The sequence below is a fragment of the Chiloscyllium plagiosum genome, unplaced genomic scaffold (genome assembly GCF_037043375.1).
Source record: "Chiloscyllium plagiosum isolate Xiang-an unplaced genomic scaffold, Cpla_swu_hap1 HiC_scaffold_1, whole genome shotgun sequence".
NCBI classification, from domain to species: domain Eukaryota; kingdom Metazoa; phylum Chordata; class Chondrichthyes; order Orectolobiformes; family Hemiscylliidae; genus Chiloscyllium; species Chiloscyllium plagiosum.
Genome location: NW_028270139.1, coordinates 139,197,348 through 139,221,195, shown reverse-complemented (window position 1 = coordinate 139,221,195; position 23,848 = coordinate 139,197,348). Strand labels below are relative to the sequence as shown.

The window sequence follows — 23,848 nt, the reverse complement described above, 5'->3', positions numbered from 1 at the left end:
CTTGAATCACCCATCTTTGTTTGCAACAAGGTTAAAAAGATCCCCATCCTTGCAGATATCTTTCTCGTCAACCGCCGATGAAAGGAACCAATTCAATCACAGCAAGTTTTTAAAAGATTACTCACGGGATGTGGATGTGACTGGCTGGATCAACATTTATTGCCCAACACTAATTGTCCAGATGTCAGTGAAGAGTCAACCACATGGCGATCGATTGGGAATGTACGTCATGACACATATTGCTTAAAAAGACATGGCGATGGGTTTTGCCACCAACATAGAACAATTCGACTCTTAATTCCAGATTGTTACTTGAATTTGCCATTGTGGAGTTTCAACTGGGTCTCTTGATCAGTAAGGGAACCTAAAGGTTACGGGGAGAAGGCAGGAGAATGGCTTTGAGAAACATAACAGCACTAAGGTCATAAAACCTGAAGGTATAGGAACAAAGTTAGGCTGTTTGGCCCATGTGTCTGCTTTGCCATTCATTTGTGGTTGATATGTAACTCAATCCCATTCCCTTAGATTCTTGATGAGTAAGGGGATCAATCTATCTCCACCTTACCTTGACTTGATATCCACAGCCCTCTGCAACAATGAGTTCCACAGATTGACCACCTTCTGGCTAGAGAAATCCCCTTCATTTCTGTTCTGAAGGTGCTGTCCCTTCACTGAAGCCATACTCTTGGGTCTTCATCTGTTTTAGTGGAAACACTTTCCCCACATTCATTCTATCCAGGCCTCTCCATATTCTTCAGTTTCAATCAGATAGCCTCTCATCTTCTCTAACTCCAAGAAGAGACCCAGAGTCATCAACTGCTTATATGAGAAGCCCTTAATTCCTGGGATCATTCTTGTAAAACTCTTCTGGATGCCCTCTAATGTCATCACACCCCTCCTTAGATTAAGGGCTCAAAACAGCTCTCAATATTCCAAATGAGGTCTGACCAGAGCTTTCTACAACCTCAACAGTACATCACTACCCTTATATTCTAGCCCTCAAAATGAATGCTAACATTGCATTTGCCAGCTGAATCTGCATGTTAACCTTAAGAGAATCCTGTACTCGGGCTTCCTCGTTCCTTTGTGTTTCAGATTTCTAAAGCCTAAACATAGTCTATGTCTCTTATTCCTACAACGTACGTAACTTCCCAATTCCCACATGGTATTTAATATGCAACTTCTTTACCCACTCATTTAGTCTGTCCTGGTCCTTCTGCAACCTCCCCACCACAAAACTACCTGTCCTTCCACTTATTTTTGTTTTAACAGTAAATGGTGCAACAATACCGTTAGTTCCTTTGTCCAGATTGTTAACGTATAAAGTGAATAGTTCTGCTCCTGACTCTGATCGCTGCAGAACTCCCACTAGTCAATGCCTGTGATTGTGAAAAAGATCCCGGTGTCCCCAGACGTTGCCTTCTGCCAGTCAGCCAGTCCTCTATTCATTGCCAGTATTTTTCCCTTAATACCATGTGCTCTTACTGTGGCACCTTAACAGAGGCCTTCTGGAAATCCAAATAGATCATGACCACACACGCTCAATTGTCTAACTTGTTTGTTACTTAATGTATTCTAACAGACTAGTCAGTTATGACCTCTTCATGAAGAAGCCATGCTGACTAAGTCCTATTTTAACATGAACTTCCACAATCTTATGCTTATGCACCAAGACTTGCTATCATACAGGTTGGACAGAAAAGTGGCAAATAGCATTCACAGCACACACGTGATCCTATAATAAGAGACAGTCGAACCACCACCCCTTGATGTAAATGGCAATACCATCTCAGAATCCTCCATTATCCTCCGGGGGTACCATTGACCAAAACTCAACTGCACTTGCCATATAAATGCAGCGGCTACAAGAACTGGCCAGGGGTTCAGAACAATGCAATGATTAATTCGCATCCTGACTGCATAAAGCCTGTCTATCATCAATAAGGCACAAATCAAGAGTGTGATGGAATATTCCCTCCTTGTCTGGATAAATGCAAATCTCCTGAGACCCTAAGCAGTTGCAAGAAAAAAAGAGGAGATTAAGGCTGCCTCAGAAGTTAGAGACAGCAAGTTCAGGAGACAAGACAGGCAAGAGCACGCCAGAGAATGAGGTAAGACTGATTAATTAAACAGAGTGAAAGTGGGTACTGCAGATGCTGGAGATTAGAGTCAAGTTTAGGGTGATGCTGGAAAAGCACAGCAGGTCAAGCAGCATCCGAGGAGCAGGAAAATCAATGTTTCGGGCAAAAGCCCTTATCAGGAATGAGGTCTGATTTAATTAAACAGATATTTCAATGCAAGATACCTGACTAGTAAGGCAGATGAACTGGACATGGATGGGAATATGTGACTGGGATATTATTGCTCTTCCAGAAACATGCCTGAAGGAGGGGCAAGACTGGCAGCTCAATGTTCCAGAGAATAGCTACTTTGGGATGGTTAGAAAGGGAGGCAAGTGAGGAAGGGGAGTGGCATTTTTCATTAGGTGGTGTACTTGTAAAGGATATTAATGAGGAATTGTCCAGTGAAGGAAATGGGTGCAACTGAGAAATGAGAAGCGGGTGATCACTTTGATTGGATTGTACTATAGGCCCATCAGTAGTCAACGGGAAATTGAGGAACAAATATGTAGGAAGACCAGACTGTAAACTAGGGGCATGAGACTGCTTTGGCATATAAGGTTAAGGGAAAGCCAAAGAGATTCTACAAGTACATGAAGGGCAAAAGAGTAACAACGGAGAGAACAGGGCCCCTTAATGATCATCATATGTGTGGTACTACAAGAGATGAGTGTGATCTTGAAACAAATATTTCGCATCTGTATTTATTGTAGAGAAAGACATGAACACTAGGGAACTTAGGGAAATTAAGTAGTAATGTCTCAAAAAGAGACCATGTTATGGAAGAGGTGGTGTGGAGTCATTAAAACCCAAAGGTAAATAAATCCCTGGGACTAGGGAAACATTTGCAGGGACCTGAGTGGCAATGTTTCGATCATGAACAGCCACTGATGAGCTGCCAGAAGACTTGAGAGTGTCTAATATTGTAGCCTTTCTTAAAGCACAAGGAAAAGCCAGGGAACTATAGACTGGTGAGCCTGACTTCAGTGGTGGGTACATTGAATGGGATTTTGGGGGATAGGACTTGCATGGATTAGGAAAGGCAAGGACTGATTAAGGGTAGTCAACATGGTCTTGTGCATGGGAGTCGTGTCTCATGAACGTGATTGAATTTTTTGAAGTGATGACTAAGAAGGTAACTGAAGGGACAGTGGTAAACGTTGTCTGTACGGACCTTAGCAAAGCTTTTGACAAGGTTCTGTATGCTGCACTGGTTAATAAGATTAGATCTCGTGGGATCAAAGAGACCTAGCCAATTGGATACAAGATTAGCATGACGGTAGTAGTCAGAGGGTGGTGACTATTGCATTTTGCTCAGACAAACCAGGACAGGACTCATAATGGAAGGGCCCTGGGGAGCAGTGCCGAGCAAAGAGACCAAGGGGTGTAGGTATAAATTTCCTTGAAAGTGGTGTCACACATAGATAAGGTTGTGAAGAAGGCATTTGGTATGCTTGCCTTCATTGGTCTGAGTATTGAATATACGTGTTGGGATATCATATTGGAGCTGAGCAAGATATTAATGAGGCCACCTTTGGAATACTGTATAGTTCTCGTCACCCAGCTAGAGCAAGGATGTTATTAGACTGGAAAGAGTGTAGAAAGGATTTGCAGGGGATAGTACAGAGACTGGCAGGTATGAGTTGAAGGAGAGGCTGAATAGGATGGGACTTGTTTTTCCCTGGAGTGTAGGAGGTTGAAGGGTGACTTAATGGAGGTTTATCAAATCATGAGGGGCATAGAAAAGGTGAATAGGCAAGGTATTTTTCGAGCGTAGAAGAGTCCAAAATTAGAGGCCATTGGTTTCAGGACCTGAGGGGTAATGTTTTCATGCAGAGAGTCGTGCAGATATGCCAGAGGAAGTGGTGGAGGCAGGTACAATTAAAATACTTGAAACATTTGGACAGGTATGGAAACAGAACCTTTGATTAAATTAAATTAGATTAGATTACATTACAGCGTGGAAATAGGCCCTTCGGCCCAACAAGTCCACACCGACCCGCCGAAGCGCAACCCACCCATGCGCCTACGTTTACCCCTTACCGAACACTACGGGCAATTTAGCATGGCCAATTCACCTGACCTGCACATCTTTGGACTGTGGGAGGAAACCGGAGCACCCGGAGGAAACCCACGCAGACACGGGGAGAACGTGCAAACTCCACACAGTCAGTTGCCTGAGGCGGGAATTGAAGGCGCTGTGAGGCAGCAGTGCTAACCACTGTGCCACCGTGCCGCCCAAGACAACCAGGATATCCTAAATTAATCTAGTCTCATTTGCCAGCATTTGGCTGATATCCCTCCAACAACCTTGTGATTCGTGGACCCATCCAGATATCTGTTTAAATGTTGTAATTGTATCCACCACCTCCACTTTTTCTGGTAACTCATTCTGTACACTCTCAATCCTCCATGATTTAAAAATATCGATAAAGAGGAGGTTGTGGACGTACTGTTTAGATTTGCAGAATGCATTTGGTAAGTTCCAACATTAGATAAAACAAAAGCTCAGTTGTGGCTGTACAGGTTGATGAGGCCACTTTTGGAATATTGCGTGCAATTCTGGTCTCCTTCCTATTGGAAGGATGTTGTGAAACTTGAAAGGGTTCAGAAAAGATTCACAAGGATGTTGCCAGGGTTGGAGGATTTGAGCTATAGGGAGAGGCTGAACAGGCTGGGGCTGTTTTCCCTGGAGCATCGGAGGCTGTGGGGTGACCTTATAGAAGTTCACAAAATCATGACGGGCCTGGATAGGGTAAATAGACAAAGTCTTTTCCCTGGGGTGGGGGAGTCCAGAAGTAGAGGGTATAGGTTTAGGGTGAGAGGGGAAAGATATAAAAGAGTCCCAAGGGGCAACGTTTTCACACAGGATGGTACGTGTATGGAATAGCTGCCAAAGGAAGTGGTGGAGGCTGGTACAATTGCAACATTTAAAAGGCATCTGGTTGGGTACATGAACAGAAAGGATTCAGGGGGATGTGGGCTAAGTGCTGGCAAATGGGACTAGATTAGATTAGGATATCTGGTTGGTATGAACAAGTTGGACGGAAGGGTCTGTTTTCTGTGCTGTACATCTGTGACTTGACTGACTGGCCTGTAGTTTCCTATTTATGTCTTGCTTCTTTAGAGTCGTCTAATGTCAATGATGGGGAAACAATTGGAATTTTGAGGGGCAGAATTAATTTGCATTTGGAGTCCAGGGGTTAATTAAGAACAGGCAGCATGGCTTGTTCAGAGAAGGTGACCTGACCAACTTAAGTTTTCCTTTCCAAGATGTGACAGGATGTGTAGATGAGGACAATACACTTAGTGCAGTTGACTTGGACTTCTCAAAGGTTTTTGATAAGGTCCCATGTGGGAGACTGATAGCCAAGGTAAGAGCTATTAGATGAAAGGAAATTGGGCTAATTGTTTCGAGAATTGACTGAGTGGCAGGAAGCAGATGGTGATGGTGGCAGGTGATTTTGTGACTGTAAATCTATGTCCGTTGGAGTCCTGCAAAAATGAGTGTTTGGGCCCTTAGTATTGTTGAAAGATTTATTTACTTGTGGGACATGGGGGTTGCTGGCTGGCCAGGATTTATTTACCTGTCCCTCATTGCTTTTGAGAAGATGGTAGTGAACTGCTGTATTCCATGTGCTGGAGGTAGATGTACAATGCCATTTAGAGAGGGCATTGCAGGATTTTGACCCAGCGACAGTGAAGACAATGATTTTCTAAATCAGGATGGTAAGCCACCTGGACAGGCTTTGGAGTGTCAAGAGATGAGTTACTTGCCACAGTACTCCTAGCCTCTGACATGCTCATGCAGCTATTGGGTGACAAGTCCAGTTAAGGTTCTGGACAGTGGTAGCTCCAAGGATGTTGGGAGCTCCACTGAATGTCAAGGGTGATAGTCTCTTATTGGAGATGATCATTGCCTGACATTTGTATAATATGAATGTTACTTGTCAGCCCAATCCTGGATGTTGTCCAGATTATAATGTATTTAAATATGGACTGCATCAGTATCTGAGGACTTGTGAATGGTGCTGAATGTTGTGCAAGCATTAGTGAGCATCCCCACACTGACCTTATGATGGGAAGGTCATTGGTGAAACAGCTGCAGACGCGTGGACACTACCCTGAGGAGCTTCCCCTGAGATGATAGATCTCCAATAACCACGATCATCTTTCTATGTGCTTGGTATGACTCTAACCAGTAGAGGGTTTGCCCCTCTGATACCCATGGATTCCAGTTTTGCGAGGGCTCCTTGATGCCAAACTCGGTCAAATGCAGCCTTGATGTAAAGGGCAGTCACTCTGACCTCGCCTCCAGAATTCAGCTGTTTTAGCAATGTTTGAACCAAGGTTCTATGAAGCCACGAGCTGAGTAGCCCTGACTGAACAGAAACCGGGTCCCAGTGAACAGGTTGTTGCCAAGCAGGTGCTGCTTGATATTTCTGTTTATAACACCTTCCATCGCTTCACTGATGATTAAGAGTAAAGTGATGGGCCAGGGTGGATTTGTCCTGCCTTGTGTGCAGGACCCATCTCTGCAAATTTGTATATTGTAGGGTAGATGCCAATGCTGTGGCTGTACAGGAACAGCTTGGCCCGGGGTGCAGCTAGTTCATTAAATCGAATGCCTGCAGTGCATGCAGAAGCCATTTGGCTCATTGAGTTTGCACCAACTCTCTGAAGAGCTATCAGGCTGTAGCCTAACTGGTCTGAGACAGCTCTCAGTTTTGGCACTCGCCCCCAAATGCCAAGAAAGAGCACTTTGCAGGGTCAATAGGGCTGTTTTTGTTGTTGGTTTTGGTGCCTTAGTCCATACCAGGTGGTCCATCAATTTCACTTCTTTGTTGAGACTTCATAGCGTTTGATACAACTGAGTGGCTTGTGAAGGCTATTGCAGAAGATAGTTGAGTCAATCACTTCGCTATAAGTCTGGAGTTACGTGGGCCAGACCAGGTGGGGATGCCAGGCTTCCTTCCTTGAAGGATTTGTCCGAACCAGATTTCATGGTTCACATTCAGGTCAATAGCTTTGTAATTCCAGATAGTTAAGTGGGAGACAATGGCCAACTGGTATGATCACTGGACTAAATTGGCCATCATGTTCAGGGCTGTGGAGGTTTAGGTTGATCAGCCACAGGAAATGCAAGGTTGCAAGGATACAGTTGAGAGCATGGGTCTGCGTAGGATGCTGTTTGGAGGGACAGCATGGACTCAATGGGCTAAATGGCTGTTTTCACATAATAGAAATTCAGTGATTTGAAAATGCAGCAACTCTTATTTATCTAAATTAGACTCCTTCTGATCAATATCTCATTGTACTCTTTGATAACCACCTCCACTATACCGCCAGTTTTGATTTCGTATGCAAACTTACTAACCATGCCTCCTATATTCTCATCCAAATCATTTAATATAAATGACAAACAATAGTGGACTCAGCATTGATCCTTGTGGCACATCACAGGTCACAGGCCTCCAGTCTGAAAAGCAATTCTCTACGACCATCCTCCGTTTTCTACTGTCAAACAGATCTTGTATCCACTTGGCTGGCTCTCCCTCGATCTCATGTGATATAACTTTACTAACCAGTTTACCATGTGGGACTTCGTTGAAGGCCTTGCTACAATCCCTGTATATTTCTTTATCCATCTACTTGGTAACCTCTTCAAACAAAAAACATTCTCAAATTTTTGAGACATGATTTCACATGCAGAAAACCATGCTGACTATCCAGATTGTTGCTTGGGCTGAATAGCTTTTATTAGGAATTGTCATTGAATAGAATGAAGTTGTTTTCCTGTGAGCAGAAGAGACTGAGGTAAGGGCTGACATGATTCAAGGCCCTTCATAATGTCCGACATCTCAAAGGGTACACAAGAAGGAACGTTTCCCCTTGGTGAAGAGTTCAATGACTAGGCAGCATAAATTTAATGTAAAGGGTAGAAGGTTCAGATAGGAAGTGAGGAAAAACCTTTTCAACCAGAGGTTGGTGGGAATTTGGAACTCTCTGCTTGTAAGGGTGTTATTGGCAGAGAGCCTTATAACATTTATAAGCGTTTAGATATGCGATCGCAATGCTAAGGCAAATAAGGGTAGAGGCCAAGTGCTGAAAAATGGGACTAGAATAGGTTGGTGTTTGATCAGCACTGACTCAATGGGCCGAAGGATTATTTGTTTTCTGTGCTTTAGATTTCTGAGCTGATCTCTCGTCCAGAATCGTGTTGTAATTGCACTTTAGCAGTATGTGATTATTCAGAATACAATGATATTCAAGACCTAAGATGCTTCAAATGCAGGAGGTGGGTAACAGTGAATCTTGATATCAACTTTAACCTGCTTTTGTGACCATAGTAGTTGTATTGTTGATAGAGTTGACCTTCTGTCAGTGGTAAGCCTCTAGGATGTTGATAGGGGATTCAGCAATGGGAATGTTATTGAATGAAGTAGTGGTTTAGAATCTTTCTTACTGGAGATGGTCATTCTTCAGCATTTGTGTGACACCCACACTCCTTGTCTGTTGTCAATCCAAGCTAGGAGAATGTTCAGATTTTGCTGCTTCAATATTTGAGTCACAAATGAAGGTGAACATTCTTCAATTAGAAGCAACCGTTCCACTTCTGACCACCTGATGATGGAGGGAAAGTAATTGGATGAGGAAGATGGGTGGAACAAGGTGCAACTTTGAAGTACAGTGATGTCCTGAGGCTGATGATTGGCCTCCAACAACTGCAACCGTCTTCCCATGTCCTACTTATGAATCCAATCAGCTGAAGGTTTTTCTTCCCATTCCCATTGACCCGAGCTTTGCTCAGGTTTCTTGATGCCATATTTCTCAAATGCTGCCATTATATCATGTGCACTTATTCTCGCCTCTGGAGATTATCTGTTTTATTAATTATGAGATAAGGCCAGTAATGGTATTGAAGTCCAGAACTCTGTAGGTCTGGTAGAATCCAAACTGAATCTGTGTGGTGCTGTTTTTCACATTGGGCAGATCCCAGTGTTGTAGCTATTCTGGAACAGCTAGGGGTGTGGCCAGTTCTGGAGCACAAGACTTCCGTACTGTTGCCAGATTGAGGTAATAGCCTTTGCAATATCCAGTGTTTTCAGCCCTTTCATGATATCACACAAAGGGGATTAAATTGTCTAAAGACTGGGCATGCTGGGGACCTCTGGAGCCCAAAATGAATCATGCATGAGGCACTTCTAGCTGAAAATAGATGTACATGCTTTGGGTATTTGATGCAAATCCAGTTTCAAGTGCTTCTTTAGCACTGATAGACTGGATGACTCCGTTTGTTGAGAATGGAGATATTTGTGAAGATTCCTTTTCATGTTGTTTAATTGTCCCCCACCATTCACAAATGATGGGACAAGACTGCAGAATTCAAGATCTGATCCATTGGTTATGAAATTGCTTAGCTCTGTCCATTACTTACTGCTTACACTGTTCAGCATGCATGTATTGGAGCTCAATTAGCTCGAAATTCTATTTTAGGAATTTCTCGTGCTGTTTTTGGTATGCCTTCTGTGCTCTCCATTTGAACAGTTTTGATTTCTGCCCTGAAGTTAATGGGGGTGGTGTAGTTAATATGCAAGCTCTGAGGTTACAGCTGAACATGTTTCTGCTGTTGCTGGTCCACAATACATCATGGGTAACTGGTTTTGCGTTGCTTACTCTGTCTGAAGTCCGTCCCATTCGGCACATAAATATGATGGAGGGTATCATAACCTCAGTGTGAGATCAGAGTTTGTCTAGATATTGACTGTGTGCTGGTCACTCTGACTAGTATTGTATGAACTATAGAAACTTAAAGGGGAGGCTGCGGCATCGTGGTAATGGTCTCAGCAAATGGGTTCCAGTAGCACTATAGCAGATTGTGAAATTTGAACTCCATTTTGGCAATGTCAGGGTGCGTGTATGGGCTCAACTCCCACTGGCAACTGGTGTAATGTAAATTTAGTTTCAACAGATTAAACGAGAAGGGAGAGAGGCAGACAACTACAAACTTTCAACCAGTTATCGCTATGTCTGTCTTCGAAAGGTGTTAGAATTGATTATTATTAAAAAGATTATAGCTGCACAGTTAGAAAAGTTGAAGGTACTCCAGGAGAGTGTTGAAATCTGGAATTGTTCATCACAGAGGGATATCAAGGCTTGGTTGTCAAGCATACTCAAGGGAATTGACGGTTTTGGGGAAAAGTCAGCAAGGTGGAGTTGAGGATGTTCAGATCAGTCATGGTATTGAATCCTTTGATCCAGACCTTCAGAGTATCCTATACCCTCTCATCCCACGTCACGTCCCTCTTGTATGTGATACTTCTATTGCCGTCACAAGATTCACAAAGCCAACAGACTGGATATCCTATTGTATCAGGCACCGAGACCCTGTATGAGAACCTCCTTGGTTCTGTCAAGGGCATCTTGAAATCCTCAGCTTCTGTTGCACCACTCCAGACTTCTTTCAGATACTCAGCACCCACGGACCAGTTGAGCCAGGAACATTGCTCATCACAATGGACGTTTCAGCACTCTCCTCCAGCTTCCTCCATGACGATGGCATCGCTGCAACATGCTCTGTACTCAACACCAACAACTGCCAATTTCAAGACCCCATCCAACAACTCATCTAATCATCTGATTCATGCTCAACCACAACATCTTCACCTTCAACGACCAACTCTTCATCCAGACACAAGGAATGGCCATATGGATTAAATTTGCACCCCAAGACACCAACATTTTCATGCACAAGTTCAAGCGAGACTTCTTTTCTGTGTACGTCCTCCAACCAATGCTGTACACCAGATACATTGACCTTTTCTTCCTTTGGATTGATGGCAAGGAGTCACTGAGACAACGATACAGCAATATCAATAAGTTTCATCCTGCCATCAGAATTACCATGGACTACTCTTAAGAGTCAGTCTTATTGTTGGACCCACTCATCTTCACCAACAACGGACACCTCAGTACCTCTTCCGCAAGCCCATGGAGAACCTTATAATGCTGCACTTCACTAGCTTTCACCCTAAATATATGAAAAAGCCATCCTCTTTGAACAAGCCCTGTGCATAGACATGATCAGTTCAGTCAAGGAGACCACCGAAAGATACTTAAAGACACCCTCTTAAGGATGGGATCTAATAGAGTCAGAGATGTACAGCATGGAAACAGACCCTTCGGTCCAACCCGTCCATGCCGATCAGATATCCCATCCCAATCTAGTCCCACTTGCCAGCACCTGGCCCATATCCCTCCAAACCCTTCCTATTCATATACCCATCCAAATGCCTCTTAAATGTTGCAATTGTACCAGCCTCCACCACTTCCTACCGCTCTGCCCTCATCAATCCTCTTTGTTACTTCCTCAGAAAATGCAAATCAAATTTGTGAGACATGATTTCCCATGCACAAAGCCATGTTGACTATCCCTAATCAGTCCTTGCCTTTCCAAATACATTGTTGGAAAAACGCAGCAGGTCAGGCAGCATCCAAGGAGGAGGAGAATTGACGTTTCGGGCATGAGCTCTTCTTCAGGAATGAGGAAAGTATGTCCAGCAGGCTAAGATAAAAGGGAGGAGGGACTTGGAGGGGCTTTGGAAATGCGATAGGTGGAAGGAGGCCAAGGTGAGGGTGATAGGCCGGAGTGGGGGTGGGGGCGGAGAGGTCAGGAAGAAGGTTGCAGGTTAGGAAGGCAGTGCTGAGTTCGAGGGATTTGACTGAGACAAGGTGGGGGGAGGGGAAATGAGGAAACTGGAGAAATCTGAGTTCATCCCTTGTGGTTGGAGGGTTCCTAGGCGGAAGATGAGGCGCTCTTCCTCCAACCGTCGTGTTGCTATGGTCTGGCGATGGAGGAGTCCAAGGACCTGCATGTCCTTGGTGGAGTGGGAGGGGGAGTTGAAGTGTTGAGCCACGGGGTGGTTGGGTTGGTTGGTCCGGGTATCCCAGAGGTGTTCTCTGAAACGTTCCGCAAGTAGGTGGCCTGTCTCCCCAATATAGAGGAGGCCACATCGGGTGCAGCGGATGCAGTAAATGATGTGTGTGGAGGTGCAGGTGAATTTGTGGCGGATATGGAAGAATCCCTTGGGGCCTTGGAGGGATGTAAGGGGGGAGCTTATGCTCGAAATGTGGACTCCTGCTCCTTGGATGCTGCCTGACCTCTGTTCTTTTTCAGCGCCACACTTTTTAACTCGATCTCCAGCAGCATTTGCAGTCATCACTTTCTCCAACCTGTCTCAGTAGGTCAATTAAAATAAATATCAGGGAGATACCTTTTTGTTTAGAGAGGGTGCTCCTGTGATGCTGCAGTAGTGTCGATATCTCTGGTCCAGGAGGCATGGGTTCAAATCCCACCTGCCATGAACTTGTTTTGTATTTTGTCATCATCATAGCATGAAAAGAAGCTGTTCAACCTGATGTGTCTGCATCAGTCACATCATTCATCTATTGCAATCTCATTTTCTAGCACTTGGCCTGTACTATGGATGTATGCCATTATCGTGTTCTAGTTGCTTATCTAAATAGTTGTTAACTGTCTTGAGGATTGACCTCTTTTTACTGTCAGTTTATGCAGTGAGTCCTCCCTTGCCTTGTCAGTCCTCTTAAACTGTATCACCTCTCACTTTGCAGGATTAAATTCGGTTTGCCATTGTTCAGTCCGTCTGACTCCATTTATATAGTCATTCAGTCTCGTTATTTTTCACTCCAACAATTTTTGTGTCCTCTGAAACTGATTGATCATACCTCCTTTATTCGAATTTAGATCATCAATGTGTACAAAAAAAACTGAAATGGAACCAACACTGAATCCAGTTGTATGCCATGGACAGAGCCTTGTAGTTACAAAAATGCCGTTAGACCATTACGCTCTGCTTTCTATTGCTGATCCAATTTGTTCTGGATCCCAGAGGCTTCGTAACCAGTCTGCCATGTAAGACCTTGTGAAAAGCATCTGAAATCCATGATGTCTCTTAACCACCTCTTCAAAAAATTCAATCAAATTTGTTAGCTGTAATTTCTCCCATTTTTTAAAAAAAGACCATGCTGATTATCCTTGCCCGAACTGGTTGAGTATAATACTGAGGATATATGTGATTCCTTACCTCTGAGCCAGGTGACCTGAGATTAAATCCTGCTTCAGAGGTATTTCTCAGAACAGGTTGGTGGTGAAGAGGGTGTATGAAATGCTTACCTTTATTAGTCAAGGCATTGAATACAAGAGCAAGGATGTTATGATGGAGCTGTGCAAAATAGCCTGAATGCTGTGTGCAGTCCGGGTTGCCATACTTTAGGAAGAATGTGATTGCACCAGAGAGGGTAAAGGGATCTTATCTGGGCTGGAGTGATTTAGCCGTGAAGAGAGCTGGGGTTATTTTCCTTACATCACCGAAGGCTGAGGTTGGGGGGAGGGGGGATATCTGATTAGGGTGAATCGGCAGGATAGATAGGAGAGACGTCTATTACTTTTAGCCCAGTTTTACAGTAAGGAGCAGGGGGTTGAGAGAATCGAAAGAAAACACTTTTCACCCAGAGGGTTCAGAGTATTCAGAACTGCTTGTAAAGGGTAGAGGTCTGAACCCCTCAAGATGTTTAACAGCTATTTAGATGTTAACTTACATTGTCACAGCACGCAAAGCTACAGGCTAAGTTCTGGTAAAGTAGAATATTAGAATAGATAAATGTTTGACCAGCGTGGACGTGATGAGCCAAAGGCTGTAACAGTTTTCATGCTGTAACATTTATGATTTTATGAAGGAGCAATAGCACAGAAGTGTCGTAAAGCCTATATTTCCTGTATTGGTAGTTTTTTTTTAACAATCTCCTCCCAGCGAGCATGTAGATTTTTGTTTCGGATGAATGAATGTAAGAAAGGATTCACAGCAATTTCACTGAATTCCTTGAATAGGGTATGAAGCCTGGAAAAGAAATCATAGGCCCTTGTGGTGTTCTTGTTTCTGGGCCCTACTACTGCCTGCATTCCTTGCTCTCAATGTTTTGTTGAATTGGGAATATGGTTCATATCAGAGTTAAATTGTTTCCTGGTCTTGCAAAATTTCTTGTAGTTTGTAGACTTTTTAAATGTTTTAATTTTATACAAGATTAAAACCTTGTATTATTATGAATATTTTGAGCTTCAGTTGGATATGCATCAATATTACTCAAAACCTAGTTTTGTATTGTGCATCAAGCGCCATTTCTTTGAAACAAAAGCACAAAGTGCTGAGGAACCTTTAACAGGTCTGGCAGAATCTGTAAGAGAGAAACCATTAACGTTTTGAGTCCAGTGACCCTTTGTGAGAACTGGTCATGTCGGTCATAACTGATCACAATTCTCATTTAAACTGTTCTTTCATAGAGGCAGTTTTTGCAGAACTCATCAGAACCACTTCTTTGAACCTGGTGCTGTACGATTTCTGAACAGTAATGTTTAAAATTGTTGAAATTCATGAGAACCTTATGACACTGCTATGTGTACATGAGAATATTTTGAGCTAATGTGCATGGCCTCTGGTTTCTTTTTGAAGAGTCAAAACAGCAACTCTTTAAAGTAGCATCAAAAATTTCACTTGCAATGATTACTATTTCTATTAACATGTGGATTTTGCATTGAGTATTATTAACATGTCAAAATGGATAAAATATGGTGAGAGGCAATTATAAAAATAAATGGATTGGACAGTATTACAAATAATTACAATATTTAGCAAAATGTATGATTTGGAGATGCCGGTGTTGGACTGGGGTGTACAAAGTTAAAAATCACACACCTGATCACAATCACCTGATGAAGGAGCGTCGCTCCGAAAGCTAGTGTGCTTCCAATTAAACCTGTTGGACTATAACCTGGTGTTGTGTGATTTTTAACTTAGCAAAATGTAAGCTGCCTCGATTTTTAGAGAATCAAAATGGAAGGTCTCCTGCACTTCACATTATCTTTTAAAGTCCATAGAGGTGATGTTTGTTTCAAATCAGTTATGAAGCACATAATAGCATTAGATGATTGAGGATGCAAGGTAGGGAACTAAACTGTTCTGTAGTCTATTCATTCTTCATTACAAAATGCTGTCTTTTCTCAATTCTATCACATGTTTATCTTTACTACATTTTCTGCCATATCTGCACAATGGGAGGAGGAATTCACAATTTTTTGAGTGAAGTTTGGATATAGCTTCTTTTATCTTTGTAAAAGAAAATACACCTTCAAGTGTATTTTCAGGTGTACATGTACCTGGGATCGGTTTCAGTCCTCCGAAATGAGTTTTCATGTTTTTTTCCATGCTTTTTGGCATCAATCAAAGTTTTTTTACTTTTTATTATCCTATTGTCTTCACTATATTACTCACTCCTTATGTTACACATTAAGATTGGATGGAAAGACAATCAAACATCAGACCAAGTTCATTCAATTGAGATTTTTAAATTATCATTCACTTGTGGTATTTGGGCATCGCTGGCAAACAGTGTTTTTTATTCGTCCCGAGGTACCCTTGAGAAGATGGTCGTGAGCTGCTTCCTTGAACTGTTGCAGTCTATATGCTGTCAGATGACCCACAATACCTTTAGTGATATCATCCCATTTCCCCCCCTCTGTCAAAGCAAAACGCTCAGAGACACAGTATAGGGAGAGAGAATGATCGCTCATGTGTACAGGGACATGAGTCCTTGGTCTCCTCTGGAACAGCAGTTTCTTAATGAAGTATGTGGTCATTTGCAGGAAGGAACATCCAGATGAGACAACATACATATTGATTGGGTGACTGTTACAATCAGTGAGTGTCAGTAGTAAAGATTAAGCAATCTGCTGTTACATAATGAATAACTAGCTTCACATAATGACTGCTTTTCCACTTGTTAACCCATTACCCTTGCCTCTATCACCCCATTGTTAACTGCAAGTTCTTATCTAATCAGAGTCATGCTCATCTGAACCTCTTTTTTTCACAAAACTCAAAACTTGTCTCTCTTCGTACCTGCACATACCCTACACACATTCTCCAGTGAGGGAATTCCACGATTTTAACTAAGCTACTATGAATGAATGGTGATCTATTTCTAAGTAGAGTTGTTTCTTATTTGATCGAGTATTTAGAACTCAGGTCATAAAGTAGAAGTAATCTGTCATGAGAAGTGTGTATAAGGGCTGATAGGAACACTTCATATGCACTCCAAGTTTTCTCCATGCAATGTTGGTGTGGTTGCAATACACTTTGTTCACAACTGATCAATTTCATGGTACTCTTCTGTTTTATCTTCTAGGACTTAGTGAATATTGACATGTTTCTAACGGCAAAGGAGGTGGAAGAGTCACTTGAAAGACAAGAGACAGCTACTTGTCTGGCCTGGTGCCATGACAACAAATCAAGGCTGAGGAAAATGAAGGTGTGTTTTCAAAATACATTGGAGCTGTTTTAACTATTAGCCAATCCATATATGTGATAGCTGCATTTGAAGACCAGCTGTAAATTCTTGCTATAGGGACAGTGACCATAATATAATAGCGTTCACCTTGCAGCTTGAGGGGAAAAGCGCTGGAATCCGATGTAATAGTATTATAATTAAATCAACATAACTACAAAATTTGAGGCAGGAGTTGACCAGAGTTGGTTGGAAGGGAAGCCTAGCAGAGAAGGTGGTAAGGCAGCAATGACAGGAGTTTCTGGGGGTAATTCAGAAGATACAGCAGAAATCCTTCTTAAAAAGAAAAAACATACTAAGGAAAGGAGGAGGCAACCATGGCTGACGAGAGAAGTCAGGGACAGCGTTAAAGCAAAAGAAAAACGTACAATATGGTGAAGATTAGTGAGAAGCCAGTGAGAGTTTAAAAAGAAAATAAAATAAAAGCAAGAGTGGACATTGGACTGCTGAAAAATGAAGCTGGTGAAGTGTAGAGGGGAGCCAAGAAATGACCGAGGAAATAAACAGTTACTTTGCATCAGTCTTGAAAGTGAAAGACCCCAGCATACCAGAATTTCAGGAGAGTCAGAGGCAGAAGTGAGTGTACTAGCCATCGCTAAGGAAGCTGAAAGGTCTAAAGGTGGATAAATCACCTGGATCAGTCGAACAATACCTCGTAGTACTGAAAGAGACAGTGGAGGCATTAATGGTGATCTTTCTGGAATCATTGGAGTCGGAATGTTTGAGGAGTGAAAAAGAGCCACTAAAATGTCCCTGTTTAAGAAAAGTGGGAGGCAGAAGATGGAATTTTAAGCCAGTTAGCCCGATCTTGATCAGTCATCGGTCGAATTTTAGCGGCCATTATTAAGGATAACATTGCAGAGTACTTGAATGTGCATGGCAAAATAGGGCTGAGTGAGCACAGCTTCATCAATGGGAGGTCATGACTGGTAAATGTGTTAGCATTCTTTGAAGGGGTAGTGAGCAAGCTCGACAAGCAAGAGGGAGTGTCTGTGATTCATTTGGACTTCCAGCGGCCTTTGATAAGTTGCTACACAGGAGGCAGCTAAATCAGGTAAGAGTCCCTCATGTTGGATTAAGGTAACATGATTACATTGGCAGAGAGTGAAGATAAAGGGGTTGTTTTCAGGATGGTAGTTGGTAACTAGCGGGAGTTGCACCCGGGTCTGTATTGGGACCATAACTATTCACCAGATACATCAACAATCTGGGCAAGGAAACTGCACATGTTGTTGTCAAAGTTCACAGATGACCCAAAGATAGGTGGTAGGACAGGTCGTCTTGAGGAAATGGGGAAGTTGCAGAAGGATGTAGGAAGATGAGATGAGTGAGCTAAGAAGTGGCAGTTAGGATACAATATGGGCAATTGTGATGTTATGCACTTTGTTAGGAAGAATATATTACTTTCAAAATAAGGAAAGGCTTCAGAAATCTGAAACACAGGAAGTTGGGCATCCTAGTTAAGCTCTTAAGCTTAGCACGTGAGTTCAGTTGGGAGTTTGGAAAAAAGTTTGATGTTTGTATTCATTTTCAGAGGGCTAGAATGCAAGAGCAGAGATCTGCTGCTGAAGCTTTATAAAGCTGCAGCCAAGTCACATTAATTATATTGTGAGCAATTTCGAGCTCTACCTACAAAAGCTGGCATTGGCAGGAGTCCAGAAGAGATTAACAAGAATGATCCTGAAGATGAAGGGCTTGTCACATGAGGGCAGTTAGGACTCTGGGTCTGTACTTCAGAATTGGAATTGGAATCCCTACAGTGTGGAAACAGGCCCTTGAGCCCAACAAGTCCATACCAACCCTCCGAAGTGTAACCCACCCAGACCCATTTCCCTACCCTATATTTACCCCTGACTAATGCAGCTAACCTATGCATCCCTGGACACTAAGGGGCAATTTAACATGGCCAATTCACCTAACATACACATCTTTGGATTGTGGGAGGAGACTGGAGCACCCGGAGGAGAATGTGCCAGCTCCAGTCAGACAATTGCTTGAGGGTGGAACCAAACCCGGTCACTGGCGCTGTGAGGCAACAGTGTTAACCGCTGTGCCACCATGCCACCATAAACTTGGAGTTGAGAAAGATGAAGTGGGTTCTGATTTGAAACTCTGAGAATACGAAGAGTCCTGGATAGAGTGGACATGAAGAAGATATTTGCAGTATTAAGAGAGATTAGGACTTGAGGGCACAGCCTCAGTGAAGGAATGACCCTTTAGAACTGAGATGAGGAATTTATTCAGCAGAGAGTGGTGAATCTGTGGAACCCACTGCTGCATAAGGCTGTGAAGTCAACAACGTTGAATGTATTCAAGACAGAGATATGTTCTTGATTCATAAGGGTGTCAAAGGTTGTAGGGAGAAGGCAGGAGAACAGGGATGAGAAACATGAACCGCAGAGCAGACTCTTTGGGCTGAATGCCAAATTCTGCTTGTATATCTTATGGTTTGAATGCCGAGTATACAAAATTTACTGCTTCTGCCTAATTTAAAATACAAATTGAGTGAGGATATCAAGTCCTTGGAGAGAATAAAAGAAAAAGAATTCCTAGAATGGTATTGGAGTTGAGCTCCAGACATGTGAAAAGCCTAGATAAGCTAAGATTGTTCTACTTAGTGTAAAGAAGTTAAGACAGGATTTAATTGAATCGTGGTTTAAAATTAGGATGCTTAACTGAATATATCCGGACTACTATTCGCATTGGCAGATACTTAAGTAACCAAAGAGTGCAGATTTAAATGACACAAAATTTAAGAAGGAAATGGGGTTTTTCTTGAATGCTGTGTTCTGGAGTACACCAAAAGGCTGGTGGAGGAAATTCAATGCTGAAAACTTTTCAAAACAGAATTGGGTTTATAGTGTATGAGGTGGTGGGTGGGGATAAGAGAGAGAGAAGAAAGAGCTTTTGGAGAAAATTCAGAGCATGAGTAATTGGGTAGGCATTTAAAAGAGCTAACAGAAATATGGTCATGATGCCCTCCTGTGCTGGATTAGAATCTATGATGTTTGTTATATTGCTGAATGACAGAATAATATACTAGCTTTTATGTTTGCAGTTATTTTAGTTTTTTAAAAATGTATTCAACAGCAATGATATGCTGCTTGCTTTTTATTTCTGTCGAAAGAGATTTTGGGTGCCAGTATGGCAGGGAGCTACTCTTTGCACCAAAAACACAATCAATCAAAGGGATCATGGTGTTATAGTTTATAAATTGTGACTGAAGGCTGATACGCAGGTGCAGCAAGCAGTTAGGAAAGCAAGTGGACTGTTAACCTTTATTGCATGAGAACTTCATGACAGTAGTGTGATGCGCAGTGGAGTTTGACACACCTCCCCTCCCTCCCCAAACTAGAGCTAAAAACCTAAACACCAAAAGGAGTACCTCGCTTCGTAATCTTTTATAAAATGGAGGTGGTTAAATGAAATTAAATCCTTTCACTCATTCTATAATCAACAAATAACAATTTATTTACCTAACGCCGACAATGAACAATTTAATAGAACTACTAACAAATCAACCTGTTCCCCTCTAACTACTATTACCTAATAAAATCAAATCTTAATGGTATGCTGTTCCAATAAAATAAAAGCCCCACTTATCAAAGTTCAGCAAGGTGGCCTTTGTGTGGAGTCACAGAGAATGGGGGAGATACTAAATGAATATTTTGCATCAGTATTTACTGTGGAAAAGGATATGAAGATATAGACTGTAAGGAAATAGATGGTGACATCTTGCAAAATGTCCAGATTACAGAGGAGGAAGTGCTGGATGTCTTGAAACGGTGAAAGGTGGATAAATCCCCAGGACCTGATCAGGTGTACTGAAGAACTCTGGGAAGCTAGAGAAGTGATTGCTGGGCCTCTTGCTGAGATATTTGTATCATCGATAGTCACAGGTGAAGTGCCGGAAGACTGGAGGTTGGCAAACGTGGTGCCACTGTTTAAGAAGGGTGGTAAGGACAAGCCAGGGAACTATAGACCAGTGAGCCTGACGTCGGTGGTGGCCAAGTTGTTGGAGGGAATCCTGAGGGACAGGATGTACATGTATTTGGAAAGGCAAGGATTGATTCGGGATAGTCAACATGGCTTTGTGCTTGGGAAATCATGTCTCACAAACTTGATTGAGTTTTTTGAAGAAGTAACAAAGAAGACTGATGAGGGCAGAGCAGTAGATTTGATCTATATGGACCTCCGTAAGGCTTTCGACAAGGTTCCACATGGGAGACTGATTAGCAAGGTTAGATCTCATGGAATACAGGGAGAACTAGCCATTTGGATATAGAACTGGCTCAAAGGTAGAAGACAGAGGGTGGTGGTGGAGGGTTGTTTTTAGAACTGGAGGCCTGTGACCAGTGGAGTGCCACAAGGATTGGTGCTGGGTCCACTACTTTTCGTCATTTATATAAATGATTTGGGTGTGAGCATAAAAAGTATAGTTAGTAAGTTTGCACGCAACTCCAAAATTGGCGGTGTAATGGACAATGAGGAAGGGTACCTCCGATTACAACGGGATCTTGATCAGACAGACCAATGGGCTGAGAAGTGGCAAATGGAGTTTAATTCAGATAAATGTGAGGTGCTGCATTTTGAGAAAGCAAATCTTAGCAGGACTTATACACTTTATGGTAAGGTCCTAGGGAGTGTTGCTAAACAAAGACCTTGGAGTGCAGGCTCATAGCTCCTCCTTGAAAGTAGAGTCACAAATAGATAGCATCGTGAAGAAGGCATTTGGTATGCTTTCCTTTTTCGCGCAGAGGGTGATACATTTGTGAAAGCAGTGGAAGTGGTGGAGGCTGGTACAATTCCAGCATTTCAAAGGCATCTGGATGGATATATGAATAACAAAGGATTGGAGGGATATGGACCGGGTGCTAGCAGGTGGGACTAAATTGGATTAGGATATCTGGGAGGCATGTAAGATTGGTCCGAAGAATCTGTTTCCTTGCTGTACATCTCTTGACTGTAAGATACCAAAACCAGGGCTATCATGCTGTTCACTGCATTTGAACAGGAAATCCTACTGTAAGATGTAATTTATAACACAACATATGGAGGAGTGACACATTATTGGGCTCACTGTTCTTGCATCAAGCTCTGGCTTTTGTTTTACTAGTTTCCCTTGACACTTGAGTTTTTATGCAAATTATCATGTGACCTGCCTTTGAATTAGTTCTTTTTTGTTAACAGAGCTGCCTGGAGTTCAGTTTGAGGATTCAAGAATTCATTGAACTTATCCGACAAAACAAGAGACTGGAAGCAGTCAGGTACATTGTAAGGTTACCATTTGCTGTTAAAAATGAGATATACAAAAGGTACAATATATTGCTTTAAAATTATTTCCTTTGCTTCCAATTTGGTTGGTACAATTCCATCACTGATGTGGTATCGTTGTGAATTTGAACTTTTGGAGTATACACTACATTGTTACTATAATTAACTGGCATTATTGCCTCTGTCAAATGCTGATAAGAAGTTGAGAATTTTTAAATTTTAAAGCCATTTAACTATTTTGCTCTTCATTCGTTGGCGCCTCCCCAGTGAGCAGCTAACATGTACCACTTCTGGGAAACACCCACCTGCCCTTCCCCAAGCTTTCAAGTAACAGTTTCTTCTTTAACCATCGTAATTGGTTGATTTACCCTCAGAATACATTCTTTGCTTATTTTCTTGGATTTCTATTGCCACAGTTATGTCATAACAACTTATTTTTGCTATGTCTTTCTCTTGCAAGCATGCACTGACCCTGAAAATCCAAACTTATCCTTTATGCTCTCATAGTTATATAATGTTCTTTACTGTTTTGGGTCTGTTTATTTTTCATTTTGTTACTGTATTTGTTTTAGCATTGTTTCATGCATCATCATCATCGTAAAATCGTGTCTAATACTGCACTACTTGCATCTGAGATATGTTGTCTCTTTTGTTGTGGCTATGAACAGGGCACTTTGACCTGCTTGTGGCCTTTCTTGTTAGCCTTGCTTCCTGCTGCCTAGACTCTTTCTCTCTTTTCCCCCCCCCCCCCCAATTCATTCTTTCTTTTAGGCCCCAGGTTTGTCTTTTGACTTGGAGTATACAGGTGCAATATTTTAGACCGTTTCTTAGCTATGGAACCCCACTCCACTTTAAACACTGATTCCTATGGGAATTGATTTTAAGGAATAAAGCACAAATTTTAAGTGATAACACCTGCTATTGAGAAGCCTTATTTCACACTTTCACATGTGATTACTGCCATCCAGTACTAAGTTGGCTGAGAAGGTAGCCATCCAATGAAAAAGTGAAACATTGCAGATTCTGGAAGATTAAAATGAAAAATTTAGTGCAGCAAAACAGTAGTGGGGAAAATGCTCATGGCAGAGCACTCAGAAAACAGTAGCAGAATCAGGCACAATTGGTGTAGATTTACAGAAGGGAAATCATGCTTGACAGTTCTTTGAGGATGTAACTAGTGGAATTGACCAGTGGGAGCCAGTGGATATAGTTTATTTGGACTTGCAGAAGGCTTCCACAGAGTTCCACATAAGAGACTAATGTGTAAAATTCAAGCGTATGGAATTGGGGGTAATGTGTTGAGATGGATAGAAATCTATGAAACCATCAGGAAAATTAGGAATAAATGGGTCTTTTCTGAATGGTAGGTTGTGACTAGTGGGTTACCTCAGGGATCGATCCTGGAATCCCAGCTATTCACAATATATGGCATTGATTTAGATGAGGGAACTAAGATGTCATATGTCAAAATTTGGAGATGATACAAAGCTGGGTGGGAGGGTAAGCTGTGAGGCAAATGCAGAGATGTTGCAGTGAGACTTGGAAGAGCTGAGTAAGTAGGCAAATGCATAGCAGATTTTGTATAATGTGGATAAATGGGAGGTTGTCCATTTGGGCCACAAAGATTGGGAGATGGACTAATACTTAAATAGCTGTAACTTGAGAGTAGAAATGTTCAACGAGACCTGAGTATCCTCATGCAGCAGTCGCTGAAAGTACATGTGCAGGTGCAGCAGGCATAAGAGAGGGCAACCTGTAGGTTGCTCTTCATAGCAAGAGGACTCGAGTGTAGGAACAAGGTCTTCTAGCTGCGATTTTACATGGTGTTGGTGAGGTCTTTTCTGGAATATTGAGTGCTCATCTCTATACATGATTAATTTATTCGAAAAGGCAAAAACATTGACAACTGACAAGTTTGATCAATTTCTTTCCACTTTCCTCCTCTTCTCAAATTCCCCAATGTTTTATTCAAAGCTCTCCATGGCTGCAGATCCAGTATTGTCAGATGCATTTATGCCCATCTCCCCATTTATTTA

General features: G+C 42.2%; 1 protein-coding gene across 1 annotated transcript in view; it reads left to right on the top strand.

Moving 5' to 3' along the window:
• The window catches only part of maea (macrophage erythroblast attacher, E3 ubiquitin ligase), a 146,984-nt gene that overhangs the window by 60,931 nt on the left and 62,205 nt on the right, over positions 1–23,848 (top strand). The window contains exons 4-5 of the mRNA XM_087991136.1: positions 16,380–16,502; positions 21,729–21,805. Of these exons, the coding sequence (XP_087847262.1) occupies positions 16,380–16,502; positions 21,729–21,805 (200 nt within the window). The remainder of the gene's footprint in view (positions 1–16,379; positions 16,503–21,728; positions 21,806–23,848) is intronic.